The 19,997-nt window shown below is 42.1% G+C and overlaps 1 protein-coding gene across 3 annotated transcripts in view; it reads left to right on the top strand.

Annotated features, from left to right (window-relative positions):
- The window catches only part of LOC147418996 (Autophagy-related protein 13), a 68,811-nt gene extending 64,295 nt beyond the window's left edge, over nt 1–4,516 (top strand). For all 3 annotated transcript variants that reach the window (XM_086506161.1, XM_086506162.1, XM_086506160.1), the window contains 2 exons: nt 3,261–3,430; nt 3,647–4,516. In XM_086506161.1, the coding sequence (XP_086362287.1) occupies nt 3,261–3,430; nt 3,647–4,013 (537 nt within the window). In that variant the 3' untranslated portion in view covers nt 4,014–4,516. The remainder of the gene's footprint in view (nt 1–3,260; nt 3,431–3,646) is intronic.
- The last annotated feature ends 15,481 nt before the right edge of the window (nt 4,517–19,997 follow it).

Raw genomic sequence — 19,997 nt, forward strand, 5'->3', positions numbered from 1 at the left:
AAACGGGAAAATGCTTGTAAAAGTGCCAAGTGGCACCTTCTGGTGCACTTGCCTTATGCAACAAGAAGTGGCGCTGAATTTGAAGAGGAGAGAGCCTCATTTTCAGATTTTGTCACAGGTTAAGAGCTATGGAGTGCTTGCTTTCCCTCTTATGCACAGTGCGGTGCCAGGAGTGATGCCCTGCACGCTACGCACTGCCCTCTCTCTCCCCTTTGGCAGTATGTTATGCCCCTCTAGTGGGCTCTTCATTTGACCAATGTACAGTTGTGTGGGTTCATGCGCGATTGCCGAGGCAAGAGCCTCTTGCACAGGTACTGGATTAGCTAGCGGCTAATCCCCCCGCAGGTACAGGTGAATTCGGAGAGGTTTCACGCCAGAAATCTCGTCCGATTCAAAGGGCAAGTAGCCCTACAGGTGCGGGAGCTCGAGGACTTGCTAGGGATGCGACCGGCACGCGAAACGGAGCCCGAAACAGTGAATTACAGCCTGCTGTGTATTTTTGCAGGTTTAGGGTTTTGGCCCTAAACGGACCCTAATACCCCCAGGAGGTTCGGGGACGCAAGGGGACCGCTGTACAGGCGATCTGGAGCATTTTCAGGGCTGAAAACAGAGAATTCAGCGTGCTGCAGATTCTCGCCAGGTTTTGCAAAGTGCCCGTATGCGTCGGGAAAGTTAGTCAATGCGTGGGAATACTGACCGTGAAGGGTTCTAGTACAGTTATGCTGCCGAAATCGGGCTGGAACAGTGGAAATTCAGCCGAGTTTGTGCGGGGCAGCTTGTAGGAACCACAACGTTTATTCCCTCTTTTGAATAATAAAGAAATACCGAAAGGGGCGCCTAAGTTAGGGGCCAATCTGGTGTCCGTCTACTCATACAGGTGCAATCTAGCAGCCTGTATCCCTCTCCCCTTTGCAGTGTCTTGAAAGTACAGGTAAAATAGACGACTAATAATGGGTGAAAGCTAAATCAAGGTTTAAAGTAAAGTCTACAGCCCTTTTTGGATCAAACAGGCCGGTTACACTTTGAGCTTCAGGGATACTGAGAGCTGACAGTATTTTGCTGTATGACTTTATGAAATGGAATTCTTGAATATGAAACTGATTCGTTCTTGACTTGTTTTTAAGTGCAGGAACCGATAGACGAAATGATTGCAGCATTTCGGTCTAAATGATCTTGAATAGACATGGTTGCAATAGGGGTTAGTCAATCGAGCATCTATGAGGTCCTAGGTGGATCTAGATGCGATTGCTAACTGCATTGCTAATAAATCATGGTCAAAGATCCGAATGAATGTTGAATGTAATTGATGTCCTGTGATGTCTAGTGATGTCCTGTGATGTCATGTGATGTGATTGTCGATTGGTACATGTGCTAGATGTGTGTTCCTAGTGCGTAGGTACTAACAATCAGTGTCTGCTAAGACAATTTATGGCTTCTGTCTGTTTGGAGGCGTAATCGAGGGCGATTACAATGCTTTCAAGAGGGGGGTATGTTACAAATGATGACGTGGCTGCCCATAGCACACACACACACCTCTGTGGCGGGCTGAGATGGTGACTGTACTGTTGAAAACAGTCCCGCGTGCAGAGAAAATGCTACGTGGCAGCCTCCGCAATTTGCGGCGCCATTCATGGAAATCCGTATAACCCTGCTGACGTGGCAAAAAAAGCGTACGGAATTGGCTGCTTTTCTAGCTGCGACGCTGGACTTGCTTTTTCTACGCAAGTAGAGAAAGAGAGAGAATTCCTTTGCTTTATTTCTATGCAAGAGAGAGAAAGAGAGCTTTGATGCTTTATTTTTAGAAGGCTTTTGATTTTCAGCTTTTAGGGTTCTGCTTTTGGCATCCCTTGTACTTTTGAATTTGTGAGGAGGCCTCAATAACTTAGAGCATCTGGACGTAGAGTCTGAGTGTGAGTGCCTGCCCGCACTCTTGTACTTTGAACACAGATTAATTAATAAAGAAATACCGAAAGGGGGGGGGCGCCAGTCTTTGGGGCCAATATCTCTAGGCACGGAACTCCGCCGGGGCGAGTGTCGAATCAATTGTGAAATGTGAATTGTTTTGAAGTGGTTATTTGTGTTGTCGCGGTATATTCTCAACTTGGAGTGTCCGAGTCTGTAACATCCTCGCCACACGGTCAGATCCAGCGTAGTTTGCAGATTCAGTGCAGAAAACACAGATTTCAGCATTTGCGTTTTCAGCGCGTTGTCGTAGCATCGTCGTCGTCATCGACATAGAGTCAGAATTCAGCAGATAAAGATTTGTCGATTTCAGCCATTAGCGTTTTCAGATTTCAGCCCGTCTCATCGTCGTCCTCGTCGTCGGCAAGTCCAAGTATTGTAGAGATTTGTCCAATCAATAGTAGACCGCTCTCGCCATAGAGAGTGGGGCCTTCGGAGGAGGGTTTGATAACATTCTGGTGTCGTATTCTTCTCTCTCTATCTCTCAGTCTCAGCACCTTCATTCACAGTGTTCACCACTTTGTTTGTGTCCATTGCACTCTCTCACTAAAGGACCGGAAGGCTCTCCCTTCTGTAAGTAAAGGAACCCTTGAGCACAGTTCGGAGCACTCATCTTGAGCAAAGTTCAACTTCACTTCTGCTGCACCGTACAGAGCATCCCCAGAGGTCTTTTGTACATACTATATAGTCCTTCTCTTCACCCATACACGCGTGTGCACATACAGACACATGCACGAGACAAGAAGTTGGCAAGAAGAAAAAATGAAAATAGTAAGGAAAAGAAACACACTGAGAATTGCAAATGCAAGAAACCGACCTCAACCAAAAACAACGTAGGAAAGGGACCAAAACGACCTATGAGACCAAAGAGTTACATCATGGTGAATCTGGGAAACGTAGGAAAAAGGAAAGTGCAGAAACAGAGCATGAAAAACAGAGGGGAAGGAAAGGGGACGGGGGACGTCAATTTGGGGGGGGGGGTTGCGGGGCAACGGCAAATTGAGCAATGTGGCAGGGGACATAGCCTTGTGGAAGGCGACCTTCATAGCAGACCAGAGCAAAGCACCAAGGTCAGTGGGGCTCATTCAGCAAGCATTATATATTTCAATGGATCTTGATTAACTCAGACTTTTTCAAATTTTGGTGGTTGAGTCATGTACTGCAACTTACAGATGTTTCATGGTTGGTTAAAGCACTTTATCTGGATTCTGTTTTGATGGGTTTTTTTGGAGTTTTCTGGTACAGCCAATTTTTTTGGAGAATGCATGTTGTGTTGAAAAACTGACTATGTGATCCAGGCCTGGATGAATGAGGGGACTGGACCATACACGACTGACAATCTTCTCTTTGGGCAAACAACATTGTCAAGATCATCGAGTAAGACTGCCCTTGGCGATGATGGTGAAGATGACGACTTTTCTTGTCCATTTGCGGTAGATGATGTTGATGCAGAGGAAAAGAGAAGCAGGTATGAGCCTACATATTTGATTGTCTTTGTAAACAAGCACGATTTGCTTGTTGGGGTTACTTTTCATAGTGCGCATGCACACGCCCATTATTGGGCGCTGATATAATGGGTCTATAAACACGCGTTTGAAGCTCAGGGTCTTGAACTGAGCACCGACTGTTCTCATCGTAGAAGCATGAAAGCCTACATTTGGTGTTCTTTTTGTTTTGGTTTCAGGAATGAAGTGCCGGAATCTTCTGCAAGTTCAGGTAGTCTGCAGCAGAGGTCGCCTGATGCTGCAGTGGGTGCCCTAATTCGAGTTCTTAAGTCTGCTCCTCCTCTACAAAACTCTAGTTACACAAGTGCGGAAACAGCGGAGTCCTCCCTTATGTTTGGAGGCGATGAAAGGGAGTCACTGGAGAGAACTCTAGGGTCTGTCTCTCCTGAAAGCAGAGTGGCATCGTTGGAGGCCCCTGGAACACATAAGAGGGCAACAGAGGCGCTAGAGGAGCTGCAGCTTTACAAGAACTTGAGGGATCTCATGTTAATACGTGAAGAGGACATTAAGCGCACCGCAAGTGGAAGTAGTGCCTCACCTGGATGATTGGACAGGAGATTGAAAAACAGGGTTCAAAGGCTTCAATCCTTGGAACTCCAATCTATTCTACATTTGTACAGAAAATCCTCCCGCCTATGGAACAGGGTTGGTGTGGTAATATTTTTCCTTGGTGGTGACTAAAGCAAAAGCTTGATGGATGGTTGTTAACCATTGCTTGCCATGTGTTAAACTTGAGAGCGAATGGGCCCTCTTTACTATCAGAGTGCTTTTATCTGAAAGCAAGGCCTCTCCCAATTATGTGTGCTGCAGGTACTTGATGCTCTACTCAGCAAAACCCAGTGTACGGGGTAATGAGATGTAGAGAGGGTGCAACTTGTTTAGTGTGCGATCTTACGGACCAGAAATGCTTAGCTTAAGGCCTACCTTGGTCGCCTCCTACCATCTCAAGTTCCAACTCCATGCTTCTATACAGTTACCTTCAACCCTCAAAAATGACTGAAGGTGTAATGTATCAGACTCATTCCTTGCAATTAAGTGGTGTTTATATGTATCATATTGCGCTTTTGTGACCAATCTTTTTGTCGGATCGAAGTGCTCATCTAAATGTTTTTGTAGGCATCGAAGTGCTCATGTAAATGGTCTGTGTACTTTTTGCAACTGCATTAGTTTACAAGATTAGAGAGCTTGCCCACTTGGTCACTTTGCAAGTTGCCTGAATTTTTCCTTGTATTGTGCCTGTGTGCTTTTCTATGGATGGAAGCACTCCAGTGGAGGGTGCTTGTTGAGATAGTTTTGGCAACATATCAATATTGTGAAAATGTCCTCAAAAGGAGCTTTATAACAACTAATGCCCGATCATTTGGTTTAATTATTTGTTGCTCATTCCCGCTATAGTCCCCGACCTCAACCAATCAAGGTGCAAAGTGCCTTGTGACCTTCAAATTTTCTAGAGCTTACTGTTTGCTTTAGTTTGTATACTTTTTGAGCAATTTTGTCAGTTTTGACATCATCAAACTCGAACGAGGGTGACAATTCTTTGGGGCTCACACAGAGGCCTAGGAGCTTGAGGTCTACCCCTAGTTTCTCTGCCTTTGTGCTTGAAAAGTGTGCATCTTCACGGTATTTATGTTGACTGAATAATGATTTTATGCATGTGCTCTCTACAATTTGTTATGTTTTGGAGGCCTGCATATGCTGTGCCTGCTTTGTGTAGGTACTGCACAAATATACAAAATAGAAATGTTGGTTAATAGAAATGATATCGTCATCATAAATATACAAAATAAGTCTGATACTTTTCCTCTTGGTGGAGCCCTCGGTGGTGGAAGGCTGTGAACATCGGTAGCAGAGAGGAACTGTGAATATGTAACTGAGTGAGCACGGTCAGGGATGCCAGAGTTAAGAGGGCTTTTTGAACATTAATTTTGCATTAGTTGAGAACCCTACCAAGTTCTTCTCCATAGAAAGTAGAACCAAAAGGTTCTCACCTTGCACAAGTTTGGAAGGGTCCGATAGGGCTCCACATAACCTATTCTCGTGTTAGCTATGAACCATCTGGTACTTGAACATGTTGAGCTGATTTTTGAGATTTTCATTGCATTGCCCATATTTTTTTTTCAAAAAATTTTAATGTTTGGTTTAATCTTAAGATCTAGAAAATAGACTAAAAGTACAAGATATACACAACCAAAAGTAGGAGGGCCTCCCAAAATCATGAGTGTTCTTTCAATTTTGAAATTGGACTAGCCCTATGAAATGGTGTATCACTAAACTTGGAGTTTCAATTCTCAAGAGAATGCCCACAGTGGCGTGTATGGGTTTGCATTGGAGGGCCTCCAAACCCCATTCTTTTAGTAGTGGTGCTTTTGAGGGGTTCAAAGGGTGTTTTGTAATTGTAGGGCGTGGTTGAAGCAAACCCCGTAGAAGGAACCGGTTGTAGTAGGTTGCAAGAGGTATGTCGCCTAGTAATGGGGTGTTGTGGAGGAATTTGGAGGCCCCCCCAAAGGCGTCTTGCTATGGCCTATTGGGGAGCGCTCTTATTGATACCCATAACCTTCATTGACTATCTATTCACATAATTTTAATGTTAGGCACTGTCATCATCCCCTCACATCCCTATGCAACATATAAAAAGGAGGTGCAATTAGGTCTCCCCAATCTCAGAAAAATAAAAAGCCTTTCAGAACATTTTAAGTGCATAAGTGAATGGTGAGTTTAGCAAATGAAGAAAGACGCATGAAAATAGAAAGTCAAAAGACTGTTTGTGTCCATATAAAGAAGAGACTAGTATTGTCGACGGCCTTCGGCCGTCTCTCTCTCTTTTTGCGTGCAATCCTTTTCTCTCTCGTTGAGCGCGTTGGGTTGCAGGGCACACCACCGGAAGCTAGCCGGATCAAGGAGCTCGAGACATGTGTCACGGGGGGGGGGGGGGGGGGGGGGGGGTTGGGGGAATCCGTCCCCCTTTTATAATAGTATAGATTCGTGAATTGTCGTATTGAAAATAAAAAAAAAGATAATTTTACTGAAACATTGTCACATCCAATGTTTGTTAAAAACCAAATTCATGAAAACACGGCTATCACTGAAGCCAACGCGGGGAGAGAGAGAGAGAGAGAGAGAGAGAGAGAGAGAGAGAGAGAGAGAGAGAGAGAGAGAGAGAGAGAGAGAATCATGCCAAGAAAGTACAATAAATGGAGAATGCTAAAGATAGAGTGCTCAAATCATAGTTGACCACAACGTTAGCACTAATTGAATGTGAGCAATGCCAACAAGGAGTGCTTTCTAACTTAGTCTTGTATGGAGCCAATTACATTAGTAGCACCAAAAGGTGTTCTAGTTTTTGACGATGTTAGCATTGCATGAAAGCAAGCAGTGCCAACAAGGAGTGCTTAATATATAAGGTAGTCTTGTATAGAGCCAATTGCATTAGTAGCACTAGAAGGTGTTCTAGTTGGCCACCCTAGAGTTTACAATCTCTCCCCTCTAAGTCCACTTACTCCTTTGTGATAGGTTCAAGTAGCTGACTATATTGCCATACCAACATCATCAATCTTCCTCTCGATGTTAGCTCCGGGTCAAAATGTTTCTAAGTTAATGATGGGAACCCTAGAGTTTACAATCTCTCCCCTCTGAGTCCACTTAAGCCTTTGTCATAGGCTCAAGAAGCTGACTATATTGCCATACCAACATCGTCAATCGTCCTCTTGATTTTAGCTGAGGTCAAAATGTTTCCAAGTTAAGGATGTTCCTAAGAAACAATAGGAATGTATCGACATATTCACTATGCATTCAAAATTTAATAGATGTTTGAGAGAGTTAGCTTGTCTTAAAAAAAATTGAAAGTAAAGCTTGTACTGCTAACCAAGACCCTAACCTCACCCAACCCCTAAATCCCAAATCAGACTAAATCCTAGATCCTAACCCCTTACCTTAGACCCTAAAACCTATATCTTAACCCCTAAACCTAACCATTAACCCCAAACCTTGAACCCTAAATCCAAAACCCTCATCAATCACTCTAACTGAAAACTCCAATCCTAAATCTAGAACCCAAAGCCTAACACCATTACCTTAAATCCCAACCCTGAAACGCCATCCAAACCCTGTACCTAAACTTGATACCCTAAACCCTAAATCTAAACCCTTCCTAAATCCAAATGCTAAGCCCTACACTCGCAACTTTGCTAGGTTTCACTTGGAAACTGGTGGGAAAGACAACCACCTCACCATGGCCCTGTCCCTTTCCCTAGTGAATTATTGCCGCCTCCATCGTGATGAGGCCCCGCCACCCCCCCCCCCCTTCACTCTAGCAAGCACAAACAAAGCAATAGAAAATATAGAAAAGAGGACAAACACCTTGCAACCCTTGCAAAAGCTCCCAATTATTGGCATGGAGCAACCTCAACAAAAGGTCGTCTACAATAGGGGACGTTGTTGTCTGTTTGTAGAGCCATTGAACCACCTATACTTAGGCATGTGCATGTACACATGGTGACTGCTTCGATGGGTGAGGGTACTCAGTGGTTTTGCACATGTGCGCTCTCTCTCTCTCTCTCTCTCTCTCTCTCTCTCTCTCTCTCTCTCTCTCTCTCTCTCTCTCTCTCTCTCTCTCTCTCTCTCTCTCGTTCAACTCTCCTTGTCGGATAGATCTTTAAGGTCTCTCGGGATGGTTTCCTACGACGTTAAAAAATTCTTCTTCTTCTTCTTCTTCTCTCTCATCCCTCAAGGCTCAATGTGTGCCAATGCTCAGGAAAGTCTTTTTATTGGACCGGCTTCAAAGTATTTTCACGCACAAATGAGCTAGTTTTTAGTAATTTTGAAAAGGTAAAATATACATAAAAGAAAAAAATAACACTAAATTTAGTGTAATTTGAGGCAGTTTTTATTCCTTTTCACCCGAATGTGAACGGGTTGGTTTTCAATTTGAGCAAGTTTTGGATAAAATGAACCTATCTTTTCTCGAGCCCTGACTATGTGTATTTAATTTATAGTGTACAAATTGGTCACATTTTTGGCGTCTTCCATGAACGTTCTTGGCCACAATCATAGGAGCTTGCACAACCAATGCATCATGTACATCTCTCTATGTTATTCATACAAATAACATCTCTCTCAAAATCCAAAAAGCCATTGACATGGCTTTTTGGAATTTGAGCCTTACAATAAGGACCTAGCTTCAAAGGTCCCCTTCCCTGCTCTCACCTTGCCTCCCAGTGTTCGGGAAAAATCGATTTTCACAAACATACAAAATTCCCTTTAGGGTAGATCCAAAGAGGAAATTTTGTAAAATAACCGGTAATTTTTGCAATTTAACTCTATTTTCTTAAATTTCTAAGCAGATTTTCTCCTTCTCTCTCTCTCTCTCTCTCCCTTCAATCAACTGATTTGGTTTTTCAACCCGGTTCAAGGCTAAGCCGAGGCACACTTTTCCCGAACACTACCTCCCACTCATACGCCCGCATTGAGGGCTTGCCCTCCTCCTCCTCAACTCTGCCATCCTGGCCTTCTGGTGCACACAAGAGGCCCACAACAACATCGTCCATAGGTACTGCTTCATAGTACTACGGACAATTGCTCCAACTCCATTTCGTGCTTCTGTTGCTACTTTACCTCTTGTGCAGAGAGAGAGAGAGAGAGAGAGAGAGAGAGAGAGAGAGAGAGAGAGAGAGAGAGAGATCTTTACAAGCTGGTCACAACTCTCCTAGAGAGAGGGGATCCTAGACTCTAGGGAGATATGGCACCCTCGCCATAGTAAGTGCCCTTATTAACGGAAATCTTCAATAGATTCTCAAGATTATTTTTCTTAAAAATAAAAAGGGATCCTATTATTATTGTGCTTGCCGTTGCGATGCTTTTTGACTCTCTTTATAATCTCTCATGCAATCTGTCTCTCATGTTTCCCATCACACATGGATACATCTGCCATGTAGCTTGTTAGTGGTGTAAACACACACACACTCTCTCTCTCTCTCTCTCTCTCTCTCTCTCTCTCTCTCTCTCTCTCTCAACTAGCCACAAGGTCGATAACCTAGCTACCATTGAGCACCATCGCCTTTTCTCTTTGTCTCTTTGTGGGCTGCTACTCACCTTGCTTCAACTCTCTCTCTGTGTGCTTGCTTTGGCTGCTCATGTGAGCACAACAACCATATGGGTGGTACTTGCAAGCGAATAGCAAGAGGCGATCAATAGAAGCTTGGGAGGGCGGTTGTATATTCACATGAGTAGGGTTACCCGTAGGTAAAAACATTAACTATTTAATGCATGTCAGTCGCTTTAATATAATTAATGTTTACCCCCTCATCACGTGGATAAACAATTTTGTAATGTGTTCTAGTATGTCCCACAAACATTTAAAAGAAGGGTGAAGAATCACTGTGGCTTGCTAAGGAAATGTAATGCAAAAGTAGATGAGAGTTGTGTTTGTAGGATTTATTTTTTCAATAAAATATTTTGAAAGATTGTAGAGAGAGCATATTACAAAGGGAGTAATAGATATATGGCAAAAGGTGACTAGTGGGTGTAGGTAAAGTTGTTTCTGTTGTAAACATGGAGAAGTTACTTGTTGACCAAATTTGACAAAAGTTTAGTTTCTTGTTTTTTGAGATAAATGTTGTAGTGAACTATGTAAAGAAACCAATGTGATTATTTCAATACAGGTTGAGATTTTAGAGTTGATATCGACATTTAAATGACATCAAAGTATGATCAAATGACATTGATCATTGCATTATAGAAACATTTTTAAAGGAATCACGGATCTACGTAATTTTATGTGAAAATTTTAAGTTAATGTCAATAATATTTCATGAAGATGGCACTAATTATTGACACTTTTTTCTTGCAAAATTCTCTTAATCAAATGTTACATGTGACATGTATATATGAGTTTCTCATTTGAAACATTTGCCTATTAAAACAAAATGTGAAAAAAATCTCAATTGTGAAGAAATTCTTTCATTTAAAGAGAATTTATAATTTTTTGTGAAGAAATTTATAATTTCTTTACAGTTAACAATTCTTAATTTCTTAGTTGTGAAGAAATTCTTTCATCTAAAGACAATTTATAATTTTTTACTTGTAAAATATCTTCAAATGAAAGAAAAATATACAACAAGTTTTTTCTAAAAAAATAAAAGTTGCAAAGAAGTCATTAGTTTAATAAATGAAGGGACCCATTAAAACTAACAAGGTGAAGGGTCACATTGGTATACGAAAACAATTTAATAAAATGGACACATGTGAAGCTCTTAAATTAAGGATTTTCATCAAATTAAAATATAGAAAATAATTCAATCGATTGGCATTTAATTTTTTATATGAAAAGGAGTCTAATGAAAGGATTTTTCTACAAACTAAAATAACAAAAAAAGGTGGAAGAGAATGAAAAAAAATGTGTGTGACCCAGTTTTGAATGGTCCTCTTTAAAGAAAGAGATACACAAATGTCAACACTTTTCACAAAAACCTAGAAAAAATCTTAAAACACAAGCAGAGTGTACATGTGTCCTCCATCCGATCGACTTGCATCTACGGTCCACAATTTGCACCAAAAATCCACCCATCGCACTATGGCCTTCCGCATGTGAAAAATGACTAGGATGTATGTAGAAAAATACCCTTAAAACAAAGTGAAGTCTCACACTGACTTGCATGCACGAGAGAGAGAGAGAGAGAGAGAGAGAGAGAGAGAGAGAGAGAGAGAGAGAGCATTGAAGTTTAATGACAGAGGAAAGGACCCTCACTCCCCAAAGGGAGGCTAAAGTTAATACTTTCCAAATAAAAGGAAGCCAAAATAAGAGGGTAGGTCATGTGGGAGCTTGGAGGAGCGTGCGCCTCAACCAAACTAACACTAACCAGTGAGTGTCTTGCACGTTGCTGCGGCCCTAATTCTTCTTTAACACAAGCACATGCGAAATTGAATTAGAAAGCCAAAAATTTACAAAGGGACGCAACCATAACATATGATCTTGTGCGGCCTCATAAGTTGAAGTAAGAGTTTAAACCCTTTAGTATATGATCTACTGCAACCATTGGCCCTAACACTCATTAAGATCATCTCACCTTGTGAGAAAAATGTCGTAGTCCTTATTTGTGATTTGTTGGGAAGAACCCATGGTTGTAGAGGCTTTGTTGAGTTTGCTCAAACCATACTCACAAATCTTGTGTAAGGAGAGAGTTTCGGAGATGTTCATGAATGGTTGCATATTTGTGGAAACTTAGTGGTGAGAATGGTTTTGTGGTATAGGTTGCACAAAGTAGACTTACATCCTCTCTCTCTCTCTCTCTCTCTCTCTCTCTCTCTCTCACTCACATTCTACTGGGTCCTACTGGGTCTAAAGTTTGTTCATTAATTAAATAGTTGTATAGATTCCTTGCTACTTTAATTTTAATAACAAGTCCCAAGGTCGTGAAGGTCGACGAGCAGCACATGAGATGTAGAGTGAGAGGGGCAGACACTGTGCGCAGAAGCCGAGCAGGGGCAACACCATAGCACCAGCAAGCTCATCCCGCTTGTCATTTTGTCAATCACAGACCTTGCTTGTCACGAGACCATCACCAGCAAGCTCATCCCGCTTGTCATTTTGTCAATCACAGACCTTGCTATGATCTAGTTGCTTCTGCAACTATTGCGCCGATGCTGTAAATGCCCTTCCTCGCGAGTCGCCACCCTAGATCTTTAGCCCCACAGGTCGTATGTATCCTCCCAGAGCTAAGCACACTCACAAAGCGATCCTGAGTTTGCGACGAACGGAATAGAAGAGAATGAGAGAGAGCCTCTGGTTTTCGTCAGCTCGTTGCCTGCAGATGACTAGGAGAGAGGCCCTTGCCTTCAAAACGCATACATGCACGCAATCAGAGGGAAGCCCTTGCTCTCGGATTCGCGGACTGATCTCCTGACTTGCTTGCAAGCGGACACACACACACACACACAGAGAGAGAGAGAGAGAGAGAGAGAGAGAGAGAGAGAGAGAGAGGCCCCTGTGTTGGTGCTTCTTTCGCACATTCGTCACTCTCTCTTTACCCGTACTCCTCGCCATCCATTGCAGAGCCAAAAGATCTCTATCTGCGTCCTCGTAGCAGCTGGCACGTCTCTCTCTCTCTCTCTCTCTCTCTCTCTCTCTCTCTCTCTCTCTCTCTCTCTCTCTTCCACGCGCCCTTGCTGCGTGAGCCCCCCATGCAGCGTTCAAACATACAAAATTCCTTTCCTTGAATTGGCCAAGAGGAAATTGTAGGAAATCAAGTTATTTTTTTGGGTGTTCACATTTTTTTTTGTCTATTTTGTCACGTAATTTCTCCTTCTCCCCTTGCCCTGCACAATATTAAGCTTAGACACATTTTCCTCGAACACTGGCCCATGGTCTCTCTCTCTCTCGCACAAAAAGAAAATCCGCCACTGCTAAAGCAATGTCATCGCTTGTCTCCATCTACCGTCGGGCCAAAAATCACGCATCCATTCTCAAAGTCATTAATTAACTTGCATGATTCGATTCCAAACTTTGGAATCTTTGAACTTGAAGCAAAATGGGTTGCAGCGCATTCTTGTGCGGTGGATTTTCCACGTTTGCATTGTGCTCTTTGAACATTACGTCGTCTCTCTCACTCGCCCGCCAAGGAGCGAGAGATGCAAGCGCGAGAACTCATCCTCCCTCTCCACCCCCCTTTTCTACTAAAAGTTGGAGAGGATCTTCTAAGATTCTTATTAATAATCCCACATTCAAAATTGGCAGGGCCTACTAGCGTCGAAGGTGCTTTTATCCTAATCTTAGGTTCAAGACTCATATAAGAGACCTTTGGGGTACGAGAAATATACTAGATAAAAGACTATTGGATTACACCATTTTCACAAATGTATGGTCGTGAAAGCCAAATTGGATACCAAAGGCTTTGGGGTATGATATTTGATCAATTTCCAAGCACGTAAGTGTGGAAACATTTTGATCAAAGGGGAACACTCAATACCATTTTTAATCTGTTGACACATTATTATTTTTTATTACTAAAGCTACCCATCAAGACTCGTCGTCCTTAGAGCAACTACATGAATGTCACTTTCAGGACATTGCTAATCACAAAATGACTACCAAACTAAAAATATCAAAGATGCAATTGGGATACATCACAAACAAAAACCTTGTGAATGGATAAGAGGAAAGAGAAAAAATTGTATACCATCCTAAAATGCTAGCAGCTTACATGCTCAAAATATGTAGATGTTTTTGTCACGGAATAGCACATTCGACATTTGCATGATAAAAAACATCAATAAAGCTATCTGAAGGATGATATTTTTCATATAATTTTAGACCAAAAAACCTAGCCACCATCTCATAGAAACCTGGAACTTGAAGCTTTAGAAAAACCCACAACCAACATGAGTCTTTACCTTCATATGCTACACTTGTTCATGATAATGTAAATTGGTCGAATGTACCTGCATCACTAACTTGTAGATTAGCTTGTCCAATGTGAAAAGAACATATGATTGCATTCCAATGATGGCCCTGCATTCATCTTCAAACTTGGCATTATCTACCGAGTGCCGACCCATCCAAGAGACTTTGCAAAATTTGCATGAATCTGGAGATTCTAAAAAACATGAGATTCTTGCCTCATATACGAATTACTTAAAACAGGAAATCTAGAGATCATACTTTAAAAAAAAATATGAAGATGCCCCACCTTCATCACAATTGGAGTGGATGATGATAAGGAATCAAGGAGCGCGAGCGCAAGCGAGCAAGTTGATCGCAGAGCACATGAACTATGGCATTGATTATGCTGGTCGGTGCACCAGCTTGGCATGCCACCACACTCAACATAGTTTCTTGGTAAGTTGCCCACAACTTACTTGAAGTAGCTGGAGTAGTTGAGCTAAGGGTTAGATTGCAACACCTTAAATGTGATAGTGCATGTTTTCTCTTGAAGCCTTCAAATTCAAGGCTCCATCCCTCATTCATTGCATGAATAAAGACACAAAATTCAACACACTTGGCACTTGGCTTAGATTCTCTATGCCACTTCTCATAAGACCAGTGAGACACCTAAAAGGGGAAAAGATATTTAAAAGAAATTGGATGCTTTATAAATTAAAATGTATCTAATAATAATTAAATAATTCCTACAACATGCTCTGATACCACTTGTAAGGCTTATTAATCATGGCGGATAAATATTGCTTGCATTCATAATAATAATATCTCTTGAGATAGTGATTTTGTACAATGGAACTCCATTTATAGATGGAGTGATACATGCGAGTAGTGGAGGTTGCAGATGCTAGTGCATCCACAGATGTGGCTAGGTGTTGTGTGCAAGAGGAGATTTAGGACAAGTGTATGCTCCATGTGGCATGTAAATGAAGTGATAGGTGTAGGCATGTTTCCCACAATGATGTGAGCAGGAGAGAGAAGCTAGTAAATAGAATGTAGATAGGGTTTAACCTAACAACTAGTTACACATGAAAGTCATTTTCTTACGAGCAAGAGAGTAGTTCACTTAAAAAAGTACAAAAGTACAACAAGGTCTTCTTTGATTTAGAGAACCTTGAAGTAGCATAAGATTTTTTTACTTTTATTTTGCAAATCTCACATTATCTGAGAGAACATATTGTAGAAAGGGTTTAAAAAGAAAGGTTTGAGGTCGCACGGCATGATAGTGGGAAGCTGCAACCTTAGGTGGGCGACCTATGTTGATGGCAAGATCTATGAGCGATGAGTGATTTCACCCGAGGGTATGTCATGGCTCTACATCGCAGCATTTGGGAGAAGTGCTGGGATGTTATCAAGCTTGGTGATCTTTGCATTGCACAAGTGAGAGACTATCTATGTGAGCTGGGTTCTAGCTAGCCTCTAAGAGTGCTTAAGGGTTGGTAGAGATTATGGGCTTCACCTTTGATCGTAATCCATCAAAAGTTGCCTTGGATTGTGACCCATGTGCGATGCTAGTTTGGAGTGAGTAGCCCACCACTATTTGGTGAAGGGACTTTATGAAGAGATAGGGGTCTAGGAGGGCCTCTTTATTTGGGAGTTTAAGGGAGTCAAACCTTTCCTATTAAGAAAGCAATCAAATGACAACTTATGAATTCAAATAGACAAAACGGCTAGTTTATTTGAATTGAAAATTTTCCCCAAAATGAAATTTAAAATCTATCTAGCAAAACCATATCATGTAGCATATCTATGGAAAGCGTTCGGCGTGTAGATTATAGATCTATTTGCTCCGCTAAAATTGGAGATTATATGTAGGAGTTGTGGAAGGCCAAAAATCATAAAGTTGTCCACTCCCTTTTTGGGGGAAAAAGTGCATCCTTTGACCACTCTTACACCTTTCTTACACACCCATCATTCTTGCACACATGGCATGTATCTATTTGTCAAAATGTTAATCGCCTCCATAATCTCATGGTGAATGAAGACGCCTTGCTAGACCCCATCCTCTTCCTAATGCGTATGTCGCACGTGTCAATGCAAGGAACTTGCCGATACACCGTGTGCGAGCCACAAATGGCTCCAAGCACACAACAAGCCTAAACTAGTAAGCTCAAAGAAGGCGATGGTGTGTCACTCACCGCTCTACGCTTGCTTCGTGGAGGATTCCTCGCCACGAAGAAGAAGGAGCCGCCCCTTCGCCGTGCTCAACCGCTTCGCCGCCGCCGTGCCGTCGTCGCAATGCTCAATCGCACACACACACTCTCTCTCTCTCTCTCACGCACGCGTACACACACACACACACACACACACACACACACACACACAAGGAGATGAAGAAGAAGAAGATGGAGATGGAGCAAGAGCACTCTTCTATTGCAAAAATGAGAGAATGAGTGAATTTTAGGTTTAGTTGACGTTTATATAAGCTCACCCCATTCACACTTGGTCACCCATGCTTAGCCAACTAATCCCTTGAATGTTCTAGTTAGAGTGCGCCTCTCATCGGCGATCACTCTTACCCTTTTCCTATTGGACCGACAAGCCCGGTACCTGACTCTACCAAGTAAATAATACAATCATCCGTCGTAGGTGATAGGGTGTCCATGAGCCGTGAGGGTTAACATGCCCCCCTTCCTGATGTAGATTTCGTCCTCAGAAGCTATTGAGTTGAAGCTCGTTTGTCGAGGTGGAAGAGCATTTGAGATGAATGTCCTTAGCCTTCTTCAGTCACTGCAAAATCAAACAACATTGGCACAGTAATTGCATTCTCATAAGCAATTAAAAAGCATATGCAGTTGTAGGCAAACAATGTGATTGGTAACATAATTTTAAACCATTTGTCAGCAATACAGATTAAATTGCAATATAATCAAATGCATAAACAGATGTAAAGGTAAAAAATTAAACAAGTCTGGGGTCGCTAATTCAACGGTCGAAAGGCACTAGAGATCGACTATTAATACCATGGGTAAGCTTCTTAATTTTCTCCGGTCAATTAAGTTGTTTAATCGCGAGAGCCAAGTATTTCATGTTGGAGGGCTGACTAGAGGCTATACCTAGAAGACCTTGTAGTTAAGCTACGATAAAAGGAATTTCTCATGAAATCATCGCCTGACTGATTACCTTTTCTTTGACCCCCCAATGTCTTTTCACAATGATTCAATTTTGATGTGTGTGCTTATTTTGTATGCCTTGGGTTTTTTGCTTTTTAAGGAAAAGCGCCCACACTGGGAACCTCTAGGGCTCTAGTACCATAGGCTATACATGTGAGTGAAGTACCAAATCAAGCTGAGGTTTCTCTTCCAGCTTAAGATTTTACATTGTGGCACTTTGATTTGTTTTTGTTTGTTCGTTTTTAGCATTTTAATTTTGTAACTTTTGGGGGGTCATATGACACTGTTACACCTCCCCAGGCTCATCACACTAGTAAAATCCCTTTATAATACTTAAGCTAAAGGTGAATAGGGTCAAGCCTACTAGAAATCCCTAGTACATTTCACACAATGCTGCCTAAATCGGATTAAGAACCTAAGTAACCATTGATTATTAGGAAGGCATTCCCCATGGTATGAAGAGAAGATCTCTAACAGCTAACTTGGTCAAACTAACTTAGTCAGACTTGCTGGATGTTTAAACCTAGACAAGTGATTATGACAAAAATTACATTGAATTTCATGTTTGGTACTAAGCAAATGCGTTGAATATTATGCTACCAATCACAATTAAAGTAGACAAACATGGATGCAAAAAGATAAGGGGCAATGTTGATGGCAAGAAACACCTGTTTGTGTTGATGGTTGCGCTTGATTTGAAGTGTGAACGAGAGAAAGATCCCATGAAGGTCCAAATCCTAACAACAGCAACACGTTTCTGTACACACTAAGAAACACAAAGAATACCTCTAGGAGGCACATCAGTGGGAAGAAAGAACTTTGCTAATCACTCGACTCTAAAACAGAGACACTCCTATCGTACTAATCCTACCTACCCTCGATCACTCGAGTGATGAGGATCAAAGGTGTTTTATGGCATAGGTTTCTGTTTCAGTGTATCGGATGCGAATGTGTAGGTCTGAGTCAATGTTTTGACTTTTATTGTCCATACTCGTTTGCTAATTGCTCTTGCTCTTTATTATTTTTGTTTTTTGTGAGTATAAGGCTTTGTATATACATTCCCTAAGATTGGGAGATTGAGAGGTCATGGAGGAAGGTTGAGAGGGAAGCAAGTGAATGATGATTGTCAGCAAATACTCCCCCCTTCCTTGGGTAGATCATACCGTTTGAAATGAGCTTGTCACCCATTGAAACCAATTATTCCAGTTGGTAATAGGTGGGGATTTTTGCCAGTAGTTTTCTATTACCTTAGGTGCCTCATCGAGTTGCAAGGGTGGTAAGGTACTCTCCCAGGATCGAACTTGAAATGGTTCATCAGGTGATTCTTGAATACTGCTAGGTGTGGATTCCTTTGTAGCTTCATGTAGGTCCACTATTGTAGGTGGAGACTGTGGAGAAGCTTTTACCTCTATGGATGTATTACATGAGGAGCTAGAAGCTTCATGGGACTCCCCCCTTCCTGAGCTAGGTGGAACAAATTGCTCTTTCTTCGGTACCCAAACTAGCTCTGGAGCGGGTGCGTAGCATTCTGTGATTTTTTTCTTTCCGCGATCGTTGATTTGTTTTGGAGCTACGGGATTGGACTCACATGGTTCACGTGACAGTTAAGAACACAATTTACGTTTTGGCATCCAGATTTGATCATTTCCTTTATAGTAGCCTTGGGCTTCCAATAGTTTTTTAGGAATCCAGCGCAACGTTGCTTTACATTTCTTGGGGCAAATGGGACTTTTCTTACAAGGTGTCTCTCTTTTAGCACTAGCTATGGTCGCTAAAGAAGCTTTATGGACCCACTTGTATGTTTTCTTTGTTATATGAGGATGAGTCTTGTCAGAAGCTTAAAAGCATTGCTTGTAGCATATTTAAGGGTACGGGCATTTCATCCCCCTCAGGTGTTACCCAGGTTGTCCCCCTGTTTCCCCAAGTGTCTATGGTTGCTGCTAGGTGGACCCAATCCACATTGTCCGACTCAGTCATCCCAGGTAGTACATCCATATAAGGAGAATCTTTCCCAACACTAGTGTCCGCTTTACACGTATAACAATACTGCAATGGAGCCGAGTGAACTGTGGTGTCAGATCTATGATCAATTATAAACCTGTTTCCTAGAGGATGTGCTCGACCTGTAACAAGATCCACTCGAATGATAGAATCTTGGAACTGCAAGTAGACATGGTTTTTAGACCAGTCATGCACCATTTTTTCTTCCCACATGAAAGGACGTCCTAAGATCATCTCCGATGCCATAGTGTGTTTGGAGAAATCCATAACAATGAAGGTAATCCTTATTTTATGTCCAAAGACCTTGATCTTGAGATCTTCTAGCATCCCAATAGGTTTAACAATAGACCCATTGGCCATCTTCACTACTATGGTCGTGGTCGCAAGGTGAGGTCTTCCCATAGTTTCCCAACAATTTTTAGTCACAATGCTAACCCCAGCGCCACCATCAAGGATTCCCTTCACAATTAATCCCCTAGTAGTGATTGGTATGGTCGCATTGGATTCATTACCCTCAAAGTATTGTCCCAACTTGTTGACATGTATTTCTATAACAAGGTTCTCATCTAGGTTGGGTTGTGGATCTAAGTGTTCCTCCTCTATTGGCATCTCCCCAGCTCCATCCATCTGTGCAAATTGTGGTAGCCCAAACTTCAGTTCTCCATTGAGGAAGGCTCGAAGAGCTGAGACTAGCTCAAGGTCTTTATATAGTTTGGACATGATGGTGGTTCTAACTTCTGAAGACATGAAATCCATCAATTTGGCAATCTTTAACGACACCTTTTGGCCTTGAGTCCCTTGACGTGGGGAAGATGGGATCTCCATTTCTTCGATAGGATCAAGTAGTCCCTCTGTAAACATTCTTTCCATCAAGAAGTGAGTACGCCCACTTTCCCATGACTTTAAGTCACTTTCTTCTTGGATGACACTAGGTATGGCTAAGGGTCTATGGTCTTGGTGAGGTTGTTGCTGCATAGGAAACACGGC

This window comes from Adiantum capillus-veneris, chromosome 29, assembly GCF_014529385.1.
Source record: "Adiantum capillus-veneris isolate H3 chromosome 29, ASM1452938v2, whole genome shotgun sequence".
NCBI classification, from domain to species: domain Eukaryota; kingdom Viridiplantae; phylum Streptophyta; class Polypodiopsida; order Polypodiales; family Pteridaceae; genus Adiantum; species Adiantum capillus-veneris.